We start from the raw sequence: 18,755 nt of genomic DNA on the forward strand, positions 1-18,755 counted from the left end.
GTAATTTACTAACTTCATCTGCAAAGATTTGTTACACCTGTTTGAGGTACTGTTGCTTCATACAAGGGCAAACTCAGAGAGTTTAATCACCTCTAGAAGAATGAAAACCATACACTTGGGAACACAATCTGAAAACAGCTGTCCATTTTCCTCTGCATCTGCACGTTGTTCTACCTGGGACTGTATGCTTACAACACCTGTATCACCTTGGGTTTTTGGTGTGAGGGTCAGAGTCTGATTGAGAGCTCCCCATAAGACTAGTCAAGCTCTTTCACTGTCAGAAGGTCAATCCAGCAGAAAAGTTTTCCCACTATGTTTGCTGCTAAAGTGAGGTTCTCCAGCCTTATGCTACTCTATGGTTTCCTCAGCTGCCACATAGATTACCACTTGCCATCTCTGGGCAAGATCCCAGTCCTTTTGTGCAGACTCAGGAGGAAGGACCCTAGCAGAGAGATAAAGTTCTGGTCCATGACAACCTTGTCCTTCTCTCTATAGATGTCCAGAACCTTAGATCTAGTATACTGGGACAGAAGATAAACTGTCTCTTTCAAAAATTAAATTCAATCAACTGATTTAATTAAACTGAAAATATAGCTCACAAATGCTATGAAACAGTATTTCTTGCTGTGGTTGTTCAAATACAGTGTTTTCATTCCCTCTGCTAATCGGTCCTGGCCAAGCAGCAGAATGGTTTCACGAATGAGCTCCAGCAGCTGGAGGATGACATGCTGCTCAGGCTGTCAGCTGCCTGAGGCAATCTCTTAGATGACAGTGCACTTGTAAAGAAAATCAAATCAACAAAGTCAACTTCAGCAGAAATACAACACAAGGTAATAACAACTGAACTATTTTTTAACAGCTTACGGTCACTGTAAAATGTGTATTATTAATCATTTTTGGTGTAACATTTCTACGAGCTAGAATAAGGAATAGTCAAATTCCTGTTTATCCAGAAAGGGCTGTCCTCCCACATATTCATGGTTTCATATGTATTGTATGTCGTTGTCACATATTTGAGGTTTTTAGGTGCTTGAATTAGTAATCATAAAATTAATAAATAGCATGAAATTTGAACAAATGTATTAATATATGATTGCCATGTTTTCAGAGGTAAACAGGCATACTGCAGAGAATAGTCATTCCCTAATATTTGTCTAAGATAAGAAGCTTGGTTACCTGAAGTATTTACTGCTGTCTGAAATAAAGTCAGTTTTCTAGAGTATATCCATACTCTTTCCTGTATGGATAGGAATGTTATGGTAATTGTGTGGGATAATTATGGCACACTAAAAAGTAAATGAGACAACAGTCATCCTATAAATAGCTGAAGCCAAAGAAAATGAAGCTCAGATTAACATGACAAGGGAGCACTACAGACCAATAGCCGTAAGAGCATCCATTCCTTACTCTGTCCATATCAGCCCGGGCAGCATCAACCCCATCTACCAGTTTTTGCATAATTGGTTTCAAATTTATTTCATGCAAGGAACAAAATTTATTTCATGCAAGGAACAAAATTCTGTGTCCAGCAGTGATGCCTGATATGTTAGTTACTACTTGTACCAGATGTTTACATTTTCAGGGCTGTGTGTTTGAGGAAAGACCACAATGTGGTCTCCAGCTGGTCCATAACACGGTACATTCCCACAGGTCTCTTTGTTGGCTGTTCCCATTCTGACAGTGTTTTCTGATTGGGCTTGCAAAGTTCACCTTCCCTTGTGTTAAGCCATGCCACAGAGTCAGGAACGAAGAGTTTGGAGAAATTCTGTGTAAACAAATCACTGCAGTAAATCTACCAAATGATCTAATGCTGTGAGTAAGGGAGATCACCCACTACACAATTACCAGCTTGCTTAAGTGAGAGATTTTGTTTGCTGAGTTAAATAAGGAAGCAGAACAGTATTGCTGTTTGCAACCCTCACCCCTGGTTTGCTGAAAGTTTCCTCAAAAGCCTCTTGGCAGAAGTGCCTTGCATTTTAGACTTCTCAGGTCACCTCTTCTTAGAAGTCTACTGTAAGAAACCAATTATCTTATGAGTAGAAAAGCAAAAAAGCAAAATTCAAATAAATAAAAATAACTGTATTAACTTTCAGGCCTTCAATGTGTTTTCCACAAAGCAATTAAATAGGCTGAAATATCAGGGGATATTCAATGTTGTATCTCTAACCTGAGAAAAGTTGTCACATATTCAACCTTTCTTTTCACAAGCCAAGGACTTTTTGAAAAAGAGAACCTCATTTTTCTGGCCCAAACAGTTTTTCAGATGAGGAAAAATCTCTGATTGGTGGTGCTGACATTTATTTGGTTTGCAGTTTCTTCACTATAAAGTGATGCCTCTGTGCTCCATCCCTGTGGCTGTGCAGTTTCTGGCACAAGGTGACTGCTGCTTCAGTATCAATAATTGCAGAAATTCCAAAGATGCTTGCATGTAATTCTTTTCATTTAAAATGCTGCAATGATTTCATGAAGCTATTTTGAGGATAAATACCATGACTTAGCTGCTTATGTTTGGATAATTAGGGTTGATCTGGTATGTAAAGTAAGAAGTAAATAATACATATCCATATCACATTCAGGCTGTTATTTTTCCTTTTAATTTTAGTATCTGTATGCCCTGGGAAAAATCAGGGTTCAGTTGTACTGGAAGGCTCTGAAGCAAGTCTGACGACTTTTTTAAATTTTGTGTGCTGCCAAGATTCTTATAAGAAGTAAAGAGATAGAATTTGTTGAATTGGATTTCCTTCTTAGATTCAGAATTGAACACATGTGAGTCCTGTTGACTTCCTAAGTACTCAGTGATGGAGTGTCATTAGAGTAGTTTGGGAAAATTGCTTTTCAGTTCTTTTTGGTGTTATTTCTGGACACATGCCTCAACTAGACAATTTCAAATAAAGTCATACATTCTACTGGGGTTTTTTTTAGTAAAACTAGTGATGCTTTCAAAAAGGAGTTTTCTTTGCTATTTGGGTGCATTTTTCCTTAGACGTCTCATACTGTACTTTGTGAGGAAATTCTATTTTGCCATAATTTTCCAGCCCCTAAAAATACAATTTTATTTCATGCCACTCCTTACTGTAGTAAATGTCCCATACAGGGTTTCCAATTTATTGTATCTTGATGTTTAACAGTAAGCAGACAGTATGGCAATACCAACCACAGTAAACTTTTATAAATAATATTATTTTTATGTATCTGTGCTTGTGGGTATAGATATGTAATTTAGTAGTTTAAGGCAAGTCCTGAGTCCCTTATAGTTGGTTAAACTAGGGTTTTTACATACCTCAAAAAGTATCAGTGTCATCCTTTTTCAGTCATCATGCAGAAAGTACATCATCTGTATTTATGTCTTTGGCATACTTCCAGGCTATGGCAGTGACGGATGTGTTCAGTGGGGTAGATAAAGATATTGAAAGATCCACCAAGAAATGGAAGAAGTGGGTGGACTCAGAATGTCCAGAAAAGGAAAAGTTCCCCCAGGAATAGACAAAAAAAAACAAACCTCTTTTGAGAAACAAATAATGCTGTCCATTAGGACAGAATGACATACACTCTGAGGTATGAAATCTGAGGGTACATCTTTCAGGGTAAGTGTGTGTAAGGGTGGTGGCTTGTCTGACAAAACTCAGATCTTAAGAGGAAAGAAAACTGGGTGGTCAAACAGAATTTGAGATCGATGACTGTGGTACTTCCTAGCCTGGTCTGCTGGTGCAGAGTTTGTGAAGAGGTCGTGTGTTGAGACATGAGTCACAGCATATTTGGAGATTTGTGATTTCTTTTAGTTTGCATAGAGGTACCAGGGGAGAGTACTTACTCATAAATAGACATGCAGTAAGCTATCCTGTTAATATCTAGAAGTGTATTTCTCAGTGTTAGTTTTCATTATGGTATTAGGGCTGTATTAGGTGGGTAACCCTACAGGATGACGATTTTTCAGCTCTCCCTTTTGAAAATTCTGTGATACAAAGAAAGATTCAGCTGTGGATACTGACCAATCTCCTCCCAGTTGTTTTCCAGTTGTACTGTTTTAATTTTTGATCCCAAGTGATGGTCTTACAAACCTATTCCTCCACATCACACCATCACAGTTTTTTCCCCTTTTTATATGACTTCTGAGAATGCAATTTTTGTCCTGGGTGCTTATTTTGCCCAGCTGCCCTGGCTTTATGTGCCAGTATTGCCTGCATATAATGACTTCATCGATTCAGTTATTGAAGAGGCCTTTTTCATTCAGAAGTTGCTGTTTTCTGTCATGTGGTCCCTATCCCACAGGGAAATGGGAATGACTGTCTTCCCTCTTGCTTCATCACCTGCTTCCCTTCCTGCCTTCTCATGATTTCTCTGATGAAATGACCATCACTGTCAGATGCTCAAGTCTGCAATGGTGCAGACTTGAAGCATTTATCAAGGAATATTTTTTATCAAGGAACATCAAGGAACATGTTTAGTGGATGTTTTGTCATATGCATAGGAACTTTGTGGAAGAAAAGCTTGGCTGAAGCTATGTGGAAAGCACAAGGATGGATTTAGCAAAATGCTAAGAGAGCAGTCCAGCTCAACCAGTCCTGTGTTTTTCATTCTGGCTTCCAGAGTAGACCCACTTGAAGATATTGAGACATTAGGTAAGCCTCTTACTTTCTTCACTCGCAACAGAAGCAACTTGCAACTCTCCTCCCATCAAAGAAAGGAAAATTGAGCTCAAAAGTGAAATGGAGCATGCAGTGCTAGAAATAAAGAAAAATCTATATATGGTTATATGCTTGTGTGTATGTTCTCATACACACAAGCATGTAGGGGTGTATTTTTTTTTCTACTAAACAGAACAAAGCCTTCTGGAGTCATCTGTCACTACAACGGAGTATGCACTACTATGGGAAAGTTGAGCGCAGTTTATTTTTGGCAGCAGATTCAAGTTCTAAAGTTTCTTCCACCCCCACCAGATGCATGGCAATGGGGTGGATGAAAAGTGTAAGGCCATAACCACTACAGTACGAAGAAATTTCTAGATTGAGCATTCCTCTGCTTGGCATAATGCAGGTTTCCTTTGTGCTGTTTTCTACCTTTTGACTAGATGAGGGCCAGAGGGCAATTTTCTCCATGCTCATGTAATCTTGTGCCCCCTGTGACTAAATAATGGTCATTATACAAACTATATTCAATTGTATAGGGCTCTGTGGCTCTATACTTAGGATTACTATTCCCCACAGACAATAGTGAGAATACCAGGTTAATACATCTGTGACCTCACTGTGCTCAATTTAAGCTCAGGCCTCACAAGGTGAGAGGCTTGTGCATTTACCCACTGAACCAATCAGTTAAAAAACTGATGTGATATCTACCACATGTTGCTCCTTTTTTCATAAGGGAATTGCTCTGTACCCCCTGTAAGAGTTTCTAAAGCTCAGTAACAATGCCGAGCATCTATCAAAATGTCAAAAGGTTCATTATCTTAAAACCAAGGGAACAGATTTCTGCAGGCTTTTTCTAATACCAGCAATAAGGCCACTGTTGAGAGCTCGCAATTTTGCTTGTTGAAATTGTAAGGGTTTAGTGAAGTGCTTCAGAGGAAGTAATATGCATTGCACAAGTGATAGTGAAATTAATGGGGGCATTATCATTCTTTTTCCTTTCTGCTCTGCTAATTTTCCTATCTCCTCCCCCTCTGTCACTCACCCTTCCCCAATTATTTCTATTGCAGGCAAAAAGCTTGGGTTCATTATAGACTGTAGACTCTAGAAGATTTCATAACATCTCTTTCGGACAAAGGCAGGAGATGATTGCAAATGAGGCACTCAAGAAGGCTGCCTGCCATGGCCATGGGGTTCTTTCCCAAGTGAGTGTCAAACAGTCCCTCTGACAAGGGAATGCCTCCTCAGCTGGAGAGATATTTCTAGAACACAAAATATGCAATGGATTACAGCAAAAGTTTTAAACAGCTAATAATCTTATTCATTTGCTTTTGCTTTTGGTTGTAACAGGATAAACATCATATTAATAAGGTGTGTGTCATGTTTTGCTGAACAGCATTGCCATCCTGGGAGGAATGGCAGAGATAAAGCAGAAGGCCCCTGGTGGGTAGCTAGAATTGCCCTCAGGCACACACTTCCTCCCCTAATTAAGAGCTCCTGTTCCATTCAGTGGGCCATAATGGAGACTTTAATGAAATGGGTCTGACTGCCCCTGGGGAAGCTGTATAATTAGCCCTGGAGTGCTGCTTTTCAGAGATAGCAGCCCTGGCTTTGGCCAGCGTCGTCGTATGGACCAAGAACCCACTCTGCAGTGGACAAAGAGATCCGTGCAATCCCTTGGTGAGCAATGGTTTCCCAACACAGTAAAAGAGCGAACAGGAGCACTGCAGCTGTAAATGCTACTGAAAAAAAGATGCTGCCTTCAAACGTTTTGTGCCAAACAGCCAATGTGTATGTGTGACAACCCCTCTGCCCTCAAGCTAAACAAGAAATGCATGCTCCAGGCCTTGATATTAAGGTAGTCATGAGAATGGACTGATTCCCTCCTCTTCTGGTTTTAACCTCAGCATCCTGGTTTGTCTGTCAACCAAGTTGCCTGCAACAAATGAAGAGATGGACTAGACTCAGTGTTGTCTGCTAGATGAAATCTCCATGGGATTAGTGAGGGGCACTGATGTGCTAGGCACTGTGGGAGCATGCACAAACTGCCCCCTTTAGCATCAGTGAAACCAGAACTCTTTAACCAGATTTCACGTGAGTAAGCTAATCATGCTAGTCTAAAAATAACCCTATTTTACTGCTAGTGAGCATAGAAATGTTGTTGTGAAGAGAAGAGCCAAGTTGGTTTTCAGGGGAGTTTCAGAGTTCTCAACCACTCTGGGGATAGGATGAGAAAATGGGAGAATGGTAGAAGCAGTGTTGTGTGTCTGAAGCCACAGGAATTAATGGGGAACATCTGAGAAGCTTCTGATGTTACAGACCTGCTCCATTTTCCAGCCCATTATTCCTGGTTTCTGAGGGAGGAGAGGGGCAAGGATTTTGCTGTAAAGATTATTGATAGTGAAGGATTGGGGAAAGTCTGAAAGGACATTCCATAAAGATGTTGGACCAAATCTCAAATGGTGCTAATCTAGCTAGAGCTAGTGAGATTTGGATGTACTCAGTGCTTCTCAATCTTTAGTCTTCTGGGGTTTAGCCCAGAAACCCTGTAAGTTTATGTTTCAAAAAAAATCCTGTACCAAAAGATGACATATTTTACTATGGATTTTATTGTAGACTAGGGAGTGTATAATTTGATATTAAAGAAACCAAACCAAACCAACCAAACAAAAAAACCACCAAACCTCTAAACAAAACAAAACCCAACAACAATAACAAAACCTAAACTGAACAAAAAACCCAAACCAATCTGCTATTCTGACTGATCTGGGAAATACTTTAAAAATTACTTTGGCTTCAGGTCTTGCAAAAGCAGTTGGCACAGTGGTTGGTAAACTAGCAGAATAGAGACTGACTTAAATTTTTTTGGTATCGGATTTAACTCTTCTGTCAGTCTTAATTTCTCAAATTCAGACACCTGATATATTGAATGTTTATTTTGTTGTTATATCAAGGCTCCTGGTTTTATTCAGGGTAGAAACTTGTGTTGCATTTTTCATGGTTAAACTCAACATTCTGACTTAAGAAGGTTTTTTTGTCAGACATAAAATCCTTCACCTTTCCCCAGACTCTGCTACCTGTTGTTTAGTTCAGTAGTTTATTTCCTTTTGAAAGCCAAGAGTTTATCCTTCTGAAGTTTCTTCCACACATCTGTGTTTCACGGGTATCAAAAGTAATTTTATGTCCATTACTTCTTAAAGTAAAACACAGAACATATGTCAGAGAATTAAGGATTATTTTCTGCAGTTTTTATAGGCAATGCCAAATATTTTAAAAACCAGCTGAAGCCCTGTGCTGAATCTTATCTTACCAAAATTCTCTACTAACACTACAAGCAATGGAGGCAAAAAAAATATATTCAATTTCAAACATGATTTTTGGGAAACTAAAATTTGAAGGACTTTGAAGGCTTTTTTAGTAAGTGTTAAACTGGTACATCTTCTGCTTGGGATAAAGTCTATGGATGATTTACGCTAAGAAACTGTAGTGGTTGTCTGAGTATTATTTATAGAGTTCTAGTTAAAGACTTTATTTTTGTTGGTTTCAGTAGCACAACAGTTCTTTCCTAGGGGATATTTGGAAATAAAAATGTCACTATCAACACTTGTGCATCTGGAAATTACTGCAAAAAATACTGCCCAATCCGTGGCATATACTGATCATTAAGAAACCTGTTTCTTACTCTCCTTCCAACCCCAGGCTTGTGAGTGCTCCCTTTCAGCTGCTGAGGCAGGCACAACTGTCGATAACACTGCCAGTTGTTACTGCATGTTATTCCTTTTTTCTTTGACAGGATACCCTTGAGCTGTGTACCAGAGAACGGAAATTTAAAAGCATCCTTTATCTTCTGTGCAATTTTCACAGTTGCGTTGTTGGGAGACTGGAGTTTGGCCCTCAGGGCTGGAACGGAAGGCAGCGGTTCAGCACCAGAGATCTCTACGTCTGTGTCACTGTCCTCTGCAACTATTTGGAGGCCCATGTGAAGGTAAGAAGTAGTGGTCAGGTAACGACACGCCAAGGTCATTTCAACTCAATCAGCTGTTTATACTGAATAAGGGGGACACAATCCTTTCTCTGGAACTGTTATTTAAGTAGCTGGCATTATATGATGCTCTTGTTGAGTATGAAAATAAACCAGATCAAAGGGGGTGGGGGGCTGTGGGATTTTTTCTGGCAGTGAATGCTTGAACTTTGTAATATAGGTCAAACCAGTTCCACATTAGTAGCTAAAGGGGAAAAAAATGCCCTTCATTATGTTAACAAAAACAGGGGTTTACATGTGCATATATGCCAAATTCATTAGGCAGGTAATGAAGCATTTGCACAAATGTAATTACAAACAGCAATTCTGACAGTTCATAACACTGCATTAATAATCACTACAATTAGTTTTGATGATGGAAGCAATTTACAGCACGTCACATATATAAATAATGGTGCATTTCCTGAATGTGTCATTATTATGTATTAAGGATGCCACCTTGTTGTGACTTTCTCAGTAATGTTCCCCTTGAGTCAAAGTTAAGGGTAGATGAGTGATTTTATTTCTGAGCTACAGCATATTTCAGACTTGTATAGTTTAAATACCGAGTTGAGGTCACTTGTCTAAATTCTGTATGTGAAAATGTGAAATGCCTAAATAAAAGCAGTAATTATTTATTACTGAATGTTATAGGATATTACTAAATAGATCCTCCAATTTTAATAACTTAAAGAAATTTCAGAGATAATCATAAAGAAAAAAAGATAAGTGTAACCCCTTGATTATATGGTTTTCTCCTTATCTTCCAACTTGTATTTGCTCTTACAAATTGATTTTCTTTTTGTCTTCATACCCCTACTGACCTTTATTTAGCTAATAGGACATCAAAGTATTTTTCCTTTTTGTAGTACTTGGTGTCATAATAGTGAAATAATTGGTTAATTTCATAGTGATGATTTAATAATCTTTCCAATTTAGAAAACAAGTATATAAAATCAGCTTATTCCAACCCTTAGTTTTCTTTGCTAATAAGTCTTGCTGCTTTAAGCTCTGTTCTTTTCAAACCACAATTCATAAGCTGGATAATTAATTTTGCTAATTAATGAGAGGGAGGATTCTGATCTCAGAGAGCACTAGAAAGATCTGTAAGGTCAAGAATTATTTCTTCTCTTGGTAATATTGCTTATTGGCCCTTCTCAGTGTATTGGTTAGTGATTCATTACCCTGTGGCTTTATAAGGATTTTTTTTACATAGATATTGGAGATAGAAATAAGATAATAGGGGTTTTTAAATGTAACTTTGTATACATGTATATATATGTATATATATCTATATAAACTCTCCCAATTTATTATCTTTTGGGGAAAACGTTCTTAAGACAATTATGGATTGACCAGAAAGCAGAAAGCATAAGCTGGGCAACTTGAGCTAGCCCATCAGCTAGTGGAAATTGCCATAACTTGATCATCACTTGTACCAGTTTTATAGTGTTTTCCTCTGAATATCCAATCTCGCATCTCAGTTTGACTTAATCCATTTTCCTGCTGCTAAGACAAACTCCAACATGCTAACTCTGATAGTTAAGGCCTCCTTATGTGAAGTACAGGATGCTTGATCCTGCCTCATTGTCCCACTCTTGCCCTCCACCTTCTGATTCCTACACATGTGTTTGTGGAGTTGTCATTCAGTGTTGTAAGGGGGATGTGGATTCTGTCTTCACCGTTATCCATCCACTGAGCAATGGCTCTGTGTTTTTTGGGGTACAACAGACTGGTTTTCTATATAGTACAATGGCAATTATGTGAATCTGACAGCCCAAAATATTTCTAATTCAAGCTCTTCAGTTTTCTTACACTACCAAAAATTCCCCTTTTGTATCAGCAGCTTTGATTACCCCAGTATAATCAATGCCCCAGAAATGTGCAGCTGAATAAGCTCATACTGAATTAGAATATTGATATACTCTTGTAAAAGACAAAGGAAGGAGCAATTTCTTGAGATAAATATATATGAAATTAGAAAAACATTAAATGAAGTTTTGTTGCCAACAAAGAGTAGGTTCTAACTCCAAGAATGCTTTGTTCTAAATCCAAGTTGTTCACATTTTTCACAGGGATTCTCTGATCAGTCTTCTCATCACAAGCATGCAGCGTTACATGTTATATTCCAGTGGCTTTTTTTTTTAATTTTTTTTTCATTCTCTTTAAACCAGTTTAAAATAAAGATGGGTTAGAGTTTCACATAATCAAACTGCTACATACAAGTTTATGTAGTAAGCAGGCTGGAATAGCTGCAGCTATTTTACTTGTTCTGTTCTGTTACATCATGCAATATGTTAAGCCTGTAATTAAGTTTTTACTTGAACTGTTGGGAGACAAATACTGCCCCCAAGGGCATAACGGTTCCTGTCTGCAAAGGCTTCCTCACAAACTGGCATATTTTGCAAACCAAAGGGGAGCAAAAAGAAGCTTCAAATGTTGTGAAGCCAAATTAAAGAGAAAGACAGTAGTTTCTTGAATAAAATGGTTTTCCACTCTTAATCACATGCTATAACAATGGCGTTATGACTAGAATTCTACAATAAACTTAATGCTTATGTAATGTGGCAGTCATGGGGTTAATATTAGTTCAATTTTCACTAAAGTTCTTGAATACTTCCCAAATTCAAATAATGTAGAATTTCAGTTACTAAGTGTTTCCTAGTGAGAGGATATAAAACACTGCAATCAGATACAAGTTTTTTATTTCTCCTTTAAGAAAGGCACAGTAGGTTACCTTCCTGTCACTCATGAGGATTGTGTTTTTAAAGATCTGTATGAGAAAATACATGCACTTGTTCATGAAGTTATGTTCTCTTATATCATGTGGAGTCTTGAAAATGTGCTTTTCACTTATAAGATTTTTATAAGGGATAAGGTAGAAAACATGACATAAGTCTCAGATAATTCATTTTACACTGTTACTGATTTTAGTCACAAACGTGCTGTTTTTACTCAGATACCTCTCTCTAGATTGAAATAAAAGAAATATGTTTTTCAATGTAGTCTGATGAACAAACCAAACGCAATGCAGACATATAACCATGAAGCTTTCTGAAAGGAGGCACTTTAATTTCTTTTGTTTCTCCAAGCAGCATTTATTCTGAACAGCTTTGGTTTCTCCTTTAGAAAGCTGACTTGTTTTATTCAGTGATGCATTCTATTCCCCAGGTAGGTCCTATGGGAAGACTTTCATTACCTCTTTGGTGAGATCATACAGAGTGACCACCAATACCTGGGACCACAGGCTCTGCTCTGTACACCTGCAAGAACTCATCAGACCACTTGTGGTAAGAACTTCCACATATGCCTGAAGCTCCTGAACATGTATGCAGTATATTCAACCTAAGGGAAATTGAAGACCACAAACTTTCTCATCTATGCAGCTCCACCTGTAGCTAGGTCTTGTCTGACTGTGGAGGAATAAATTTTACAATGATTCATCATGAGCAGATTTTGTCTGAAAATGTTTGTGACTTGGCATACTGCTTGTTTACTTTTTCAAGTACCCTTACTTGGTAACATGAATTCAGTATTTTGTAACACTGCTTGTATAGTGATCTTAATGACATTGGGTACACTTAGGTTTTCATTTTCCTAGTAATACTATTTTAAGGTGCTTCAATTTAGAAAGGTCTGGATTGGCATGGGAATGTATCTCTTATGGAAATGATTACTTTAACCAACATAACTGACAGATTCACCAGTCCAGAATGGCACTATCCTCAAAACTTGCACTTACTGTTTGCACATTTTCTTCTCCAGAAAAATAGTAGAATGGAAATGTTATACATTTCCTTGCATTTTCCCATTTCCAAAATAGGGAAAATAGTTTGTAAGACTGTTTTTAATTTTCTACTACCCTCTCACACATCTGTAGCTTTGTCAGTTTATCACCAGCTGACATATACTGAATATTCAAATTTCACTGTTGAGTTTTTGTCCTGGACAGCAGTGTATGTGGAGCATCCATGAGTCCAAGGTGCCAGGTAGGCAGAGTTGCTTCTAATCAGCAACAAATGTTAGAATTGTGGAGGCTACAAAAAGAAAATGTTGCTTTAACTTTAGTTCTAAGAAGTCTTGCTTGGAAATTACTTTAAGCTATTTCCATATACATACATTTATATGTATTTATGTGGATGTATATACAGGGGGTGTGTGTATAAGATATATAGATAGAGATAAAAATATTAAAACAACCCAGTCAGTTTCTGGGTTTGCTGAAGTAGTTACTTCAGACAACTGATTGTACACAATTTTCTAAAAACAGCCAAGACATTTTTCAAGTACCCTTTGCAGACTTCTTATTTTTCATTTTCCAAACGTAAAATTTTATTTGAGAAGAATAAAATATGGAAATTAGCATGTTACATGTGAGCAGGCCGTTTGTGGAGCCTGGATAACTTGGGGGAAGTGCACCTTTCAGCCCTGGCAATGGGCTGAAGCTGCCTTGCAGTTACAAGCAAGATGAGCGGGCTGATGTCTCCTCGGTCCCTAACAAGCAGGTTTTCATATGTCAAAGAGCCACACTCAGATGAAGGTAATTGGAAGTAACTGCTCAGAAGAAGATGCCCAAGAGTAAGTTGCCATGGAGATGGAAAGGCTAAACACCACTGTACTCCTGACCTCGAAGGAGGCGGATTTCTCCACATGACAGCTGAGGTCGCAGGGGCATGCTGGGAAGCTCATCCTGCCAGCTCGAGGTCTTCCTGTAGCCTATGGATAAGTGAAGAATTACTGCTTGCAGTTTAGGTAGTCCATTAACCTTCACAAGCCTGAACTTTCATTCAAATAATTGCAAAATAAGTATAGGTGGTGAAACCTGAACAGAATCACTGCTATTTGTATGGCCTTTGGAAAGTTTAGGGACCCAACCCTGAGCTTGGATCCACTGGTGTGGATCTTTCCAAGATTTTTTATGTAATTGGAATATTCTAAAGCTCAGAATTACCAGCAAAACCAGAAAATCATTTACTGATCGGCAACCAAATGAATGTAAACAGGATGGCCTTTCATCACTGCTGGGGCTTTGTGTTCACTGGGGCGATTACCTTCTCTTTTTACCTGTTTGCCTTACTGATGAGTTCTTTTAGATATAAATTCATTTCACAAGGTGCATTAGAATAAGCCACTATGCATGAGCTTTGATATACCTCACCTGGGATCTGCCATAAGGACAGAAGGGTGGCGAGTTCCTGCTATGAACCCCAGTAACCCACAGCCTCCCTCTGTGCACATGACTCCCACGGATACAGTAAAACCTGATTTAAGTGCCAGCAGAGAGACTGGTAAGTACAAACCGTCTGACAGAATTGATCTTCTACTCAAGGTAAATAACAGGGCTTTTTTCAAAACCTCAGCACTACTTCAAAGTGGTCTTAAGATATAGCCTATTGTGGGTGAGGTTAGTGGTGCAAGTTCAGGCGCAGGTAAATGGCTGGTTGCAGAACCAAATGACTTCAGAAATAAGTGCTTAGTGATGTTATTTTGAGCAACAGCTTGTTGTTGACTGTTCTAAATGCCAAAAGCCGTTAAATGTTATTGTGATTCTGTGGAGTGGACCCTGCATTAGGAAGAAATAGCTCTTGTGAAAAGTACCACTTAAAGCTAGAAATATTTTTCAGCAAAAACAACTTCAAGTCTAGTTTAAATCCCAGACAGCCCTATGACAATAAGTTCAGATAAATGCTCTGAATCCAGTGAAGTTCTTACAGCACAGGAGCTGGGGGAGTCTGGAAAAGAAATGTGATTGCGACAGCTTTTATTCTGTCCTGTCATCTGTAGGAGTACTCTTATACACCAAGAGTACATCTCACCAAAGCCCTGTCTACCTACTTAAATCTTGATCTGCTCTAAAGTCCCAAGTCTTATCTTAAATATCCTGACAGAGTTAGGGCCTAGGTGCTCTGTAGGAACAGTGCAGTAAATAGTGTTCGGTTCAATATTGAGCTGACTGAGACCTTAATTTTTTTCTCCTGCAAAAATCATCACCACTGTCTTTCTCACTGAGGCCAAAGCAGCATTATAAAACCCCAAGCAAGACTCCTACCTCTGGAGAGATGCAGTGGTGTAGCTTATTTTCTTTTCTGTTCCAGCTCCTGGCTGCTAGGGACATTCTCTTCAGCCAGGCAGAAGAGAATGGAAGGGACATAAATACTGTCCTGACTGGCAACCATTTCTGTGGAAAGTGGAATGGGATCACTGTTTCAGATAAGTTAAGATTGCCCATATACTGACATGTGCTATCCCAGTTCCACACTCCGCTTACCTGTCTCATGTACCTGTCTGTCCCTTAGACAACTTTAAGGTTATTATGAGTGCAGTGTGTTTGTGCAAAGCCCCTAATTAATGACAGACTAAATAGAACTAATGTTGCGGCTCATGTTAACACACAACAGGGTTGAGGTGAGTTGAGACTCCAGTCCTGCCTCTCCCACAGGTGTCCTGTGTGACTTTCTCCTGCCTCAGGCTCTCATCTGCAAAATGGCATAATAATCCTTGCTTGTCTGCTGCAGGGATGCAGACATTCAGTACTTAAAATACACTCACCTCAGTAGTGACAGTCCTTAAAACAAACTCAGAGCATCCTCATGAAGGAAGAAGCAACAGTATTTTAACACTGCAGAAAATGGGACTGTTGGGAAATTATGCAAATAGCAACTATGCTAAAAATACTTTGGTAACCCTGTTCCATTGTATCAGAACATACAGGCATCATGTTCACAGACTCCTAGCAAACCTCAGAAATTTTGCAGATACAGAAGAATATTTCAAGAACTGGTCTCAGAATTATCAATAACATTACTGATTCTTTTCTGCAGCTTGAAGGGGAACCGGCACTAGGTTTCTTGGCCCCACCAAATCTAGATTGTGATGGATACCATAAATACATAGATTAAATTCTTGCATCTGAAAGCCCTGTACTATATGGACTGCACTCCGATGCTGAGATGAGATTCTTGACGACAGTATCAGATAATTTCTTCAAAACTCTTTCAAAAATGCAACCTATGGATACATTTGTAGGAGAGGGATCAGGTTAGTCTGCAGAGAAAGATGTGAAGTTCTTAATCTGGTGTGTTGTCAGTGCTTTAATGACATGTGGAGCACACATCTGACTGTGTTATTTCAGCAAGAGACCTAATTTCTGGGGGGAAAATGATGCATCAAATTAGAAAAGATTAAATGAGTGTTAATACTAGTGATGATAATGCACCAGCCTGGCCAAGGTACTGCACTAGGAAGGAATTTGACCAAAGATATTTGGACTAGAGGAACATCTAACCTGTTATGCAGTTCATTTCTTTTTAACTTTGAATTAATTGTGGGGTGGGAAACAAGGTATGGATCTATCTTACTTTTTTTTTGTATGCTTTTATAAACAAGTACAGCAACAATAACTTGCTAAAAAAAAGGCACGGTTGGTTGAATTGTTGGGTCTAGTCTTCACCTCTGTCCTTTGTTCTCATCTCCTGCATGATAAATCCCCTTTGAGTAGCTTTCCTGTTCCTTCCCACTTGTACCAGGCATAGGAAGTCCCTCCCAGCCTGCAGTCCTGGATTCCTTCTGCCACACTGACAGCACAGCCAAGCGGCGATGTGCACGGTCTCCATGTCAGGAAGGGCAGCCCAAGTACATTGCTCTCCCACCACTTCCCTTTCTGGGCCCTTGATCTGATTAGGAGCCATGTGGCTGCTCATAGAGACTTCCCTTCTAAGCAGTAGCCGAGGAGGTTTTCAGGGAGTTTTAGTCTACTGGTAGTCTGAAGAGGTGAAATCTGGCCAAGGAGGCTGTTTTACCATCTCTTAGCCTTAGCACCTCTCTTGTACAGAACCTGGAGTTTAGCAGAACAATATCATTAACCATCTATAAGCTATCAGATGCTAGGTTAAAGGGACCAACCCTAATAGAAGGCTAAGCTTCATCATTTAATATGGAGTTAACTGGGGCACTGTAGTTCTGTTCATGGAACATCACTGGTGCTGTACTTAAGAGATTAAATGAATAACACATGAGCAGGGAAGGAAATTGTAATCAGAAATCTCAGCTAGTTCTGTTTCAGACCTTGCTGTCTTCTGCACCTTCCTTTCTGAGTGTAGGTCTGAGAAACTATGTCCAGAACCCTCAAAACTTGCCATATGATGAGACTGAGCCTCAAGCTCCTCATCCTTACCAGAGTTAATTAAAGTCTCCTGTGACTCCCACTCTTCTGCATTTCTCAGTCCCTTTCTTTACTCCCGTCTTTTCCTCTAGGCACTCTTTTTTTTTTCTCTTATCAGTATCAGATCATGGAGGCTTTGCAGGAGGGAGTGTGACAGCTCTTCTTGCAAGTGGCCAAACAGCGCTTCATCTGCTGGGGGAAGTTTGTGCTTTTCACATTCAGTTCCCAGCCACTTTAGGGAGTCTGGACTATTCTATATGGCATTCATTAATTCTGCCAAAGCTAGGACTGAAACAGAGGCTGAGCTGCATTAATGCTGTAGTTTCAATTCCTGCTCATTAGTACTGTTATGAATTGTTCTTCATTTATGTTCTGTCTCAGTTACAGAGCAGGCCTGCAGGGAGGGAGAGAGGCTCTTTTGGGGGGTGAGACATGTGTGGCTGTGCCTGCACTGTATTTTGCCTAATGCCTGGGAAAGGAAGGATTGTGGGTGGTAGAGAGGGTGAAGGAAGCTATTAGGTACTAGAGAAGTACAAACCTCCAATCACACTCAGCTGAAAATCAAGACAATTTCAGGGTACATCCTACTAACAGCAGTCATCCCAAGTCTGGAACAAAGTGTTAGTGGGCTTCAGGGGTCAATATTACTTGAAAATGTAAAGCTAAATAGAAGCTGCTAAGTGTTAATTGTTTTGCAGTCATTTATCTCAGTACTGTTGCCAAAAAGACAAAAAGGTGAGGGAGGGAGCATCACTGGTTTTTATCTAAGAAAATGAGATGTTTGCACTCTCCTGGAAAAGAAATCAGACTTGAAAGTAGAAGACACAAAAAGAGTTGACTGCTGGGATTTCTAATGGCACTGTTGTATTGTCCTGGACAAGTTAAAGAATGTCCTGGATGATATTCTGGAGATACTTCTTGAGAAATTTAATGTCATGCAGAAGACTACTGCCTGGAGCCCCTGTGCCCTTGTTTGCCTTCAAGAGTATAGGAGGAGGAAACCTTGTCCTTTCAGAGATCTGTAGCTGGACCTCAGGGGCCTCTGGTGGTCTAGTGGTTAGGGTGCAGCACTCTCACCGCTGCGACCCGGGTTCGATTCCCGGCCCCCTGGGCAGATGGAGCTCTCATCAGCCCTGTGTGGCAATCCATCTAAGAGAAGGTCACTCTAAACAAACCTACGTTCTGGGGACCTCACTGCCACCGTCCGAGCTTGCTCGGCCCCGGCAGATGAACCTCAGGATTAAAGGGTGGGCTCAGTTCAGCGCACGCTGGGTCTCACCTAAAAAATCCACTGCGCAGGCTCGAAGGGTTAATGACCTTTCCCAAATCTTCGCTCGCGAAGACTGGCCATTATTAGCTGGACCTCAATATGAAGGCGAATGACTTTTTTATTAACAGTACTGTTGCTCTTCTGTGCATTTTGAGGTTTTTTTTGGAAATGAAAGAATAGCTATTCTTTATGGTGTCAGTATGCTTTTTATTTTTCTGCAGACAAAGGGGGAGCTGATATTTTCTTCTCACATGGAAGTGCTGCAATCTACACTCTTCTGTGATGTTTTGCCAAACACATGGACTAAACTAGCATATTCCTTCCACATAATGCTTTACCCACTGGTAAGTACCCTACAGTGACAGGGTTTAGCTACTAAGCACAGAGCTATTCCAGCAGCTTTATTCTTTTTTTTCCAAAATTTTTCCTAATGAAAGTCAGTTTTCCTTTGAAGTGGGTTTTGTAGAAATGGCAAGCACTTTGCTGAAGGCTCCATCACCACTCTTTGTCCCAAGCACTAGGAGTGTTCAGCATCTTGCAGGATTCCTTTTCCCCTAGCCTGCCACCAGCACTAGCCGCTTGCAGGTGGCTAGACATGGATAAACCAGGCAGTGTTTTTGGAAATTCCTCTGATACCTCATGGCAATGTATGCTGCAGTATGCTGTTACTCAAACAAA

The 18,755-nt window shown here is 39.6% G+C and overlaps 1 protein-coding gene across 1 annotated transcript in view; it reads left to right on the forward strand.

The window, feature by feature from the left end:
* DNAH11 (dynein axonemal heavy chain 11) overlaps positions 1-17,832 on the forward strand; it is a 105,957-nt gene extending 88,125 nt beyond the window's left edge. The window contains 8 exon segments of the mRNA XM_017823834.1: positions 645-835; positions 1,326-1,456; positions 2,088-2,260; positions 8,419-8,610; positions 11,822-11,874; positions 11,876-11,936; positions 15,468-15,704; positions 17,689-17,832. Of these exon segments, the coding sequence (XP_017679323.1) occupies positions 645-835; positions 1,326-1,456; positions 2,088-2,260; positions 8,419-8,610; positions 11,822-11,874; positions 11,876-11,936; positions 15,468-15,704; positions 17,689-17,832 (1,182 nt within the window).
* Positions 17,833-18,755: the final 923 nt, after the last annotated feature.

The sequence above is a fragment of the Lepidothrix coronata genome, unplaced genomic scaffold, assembly GCF_001604755.1.
Source record: "Lepidothrix coronata isolate B3197 unplaced genomic scaffold, Lepidothrix_coronata-1.0 Scaffold106, whole genome shotgun sequence".
Lineage (NCBI taxonomy): Eukaryota > Metazoa > Chordata > Aves > Passeriformes > Pipridae > Lepidothrix > Lepidothrix coronata.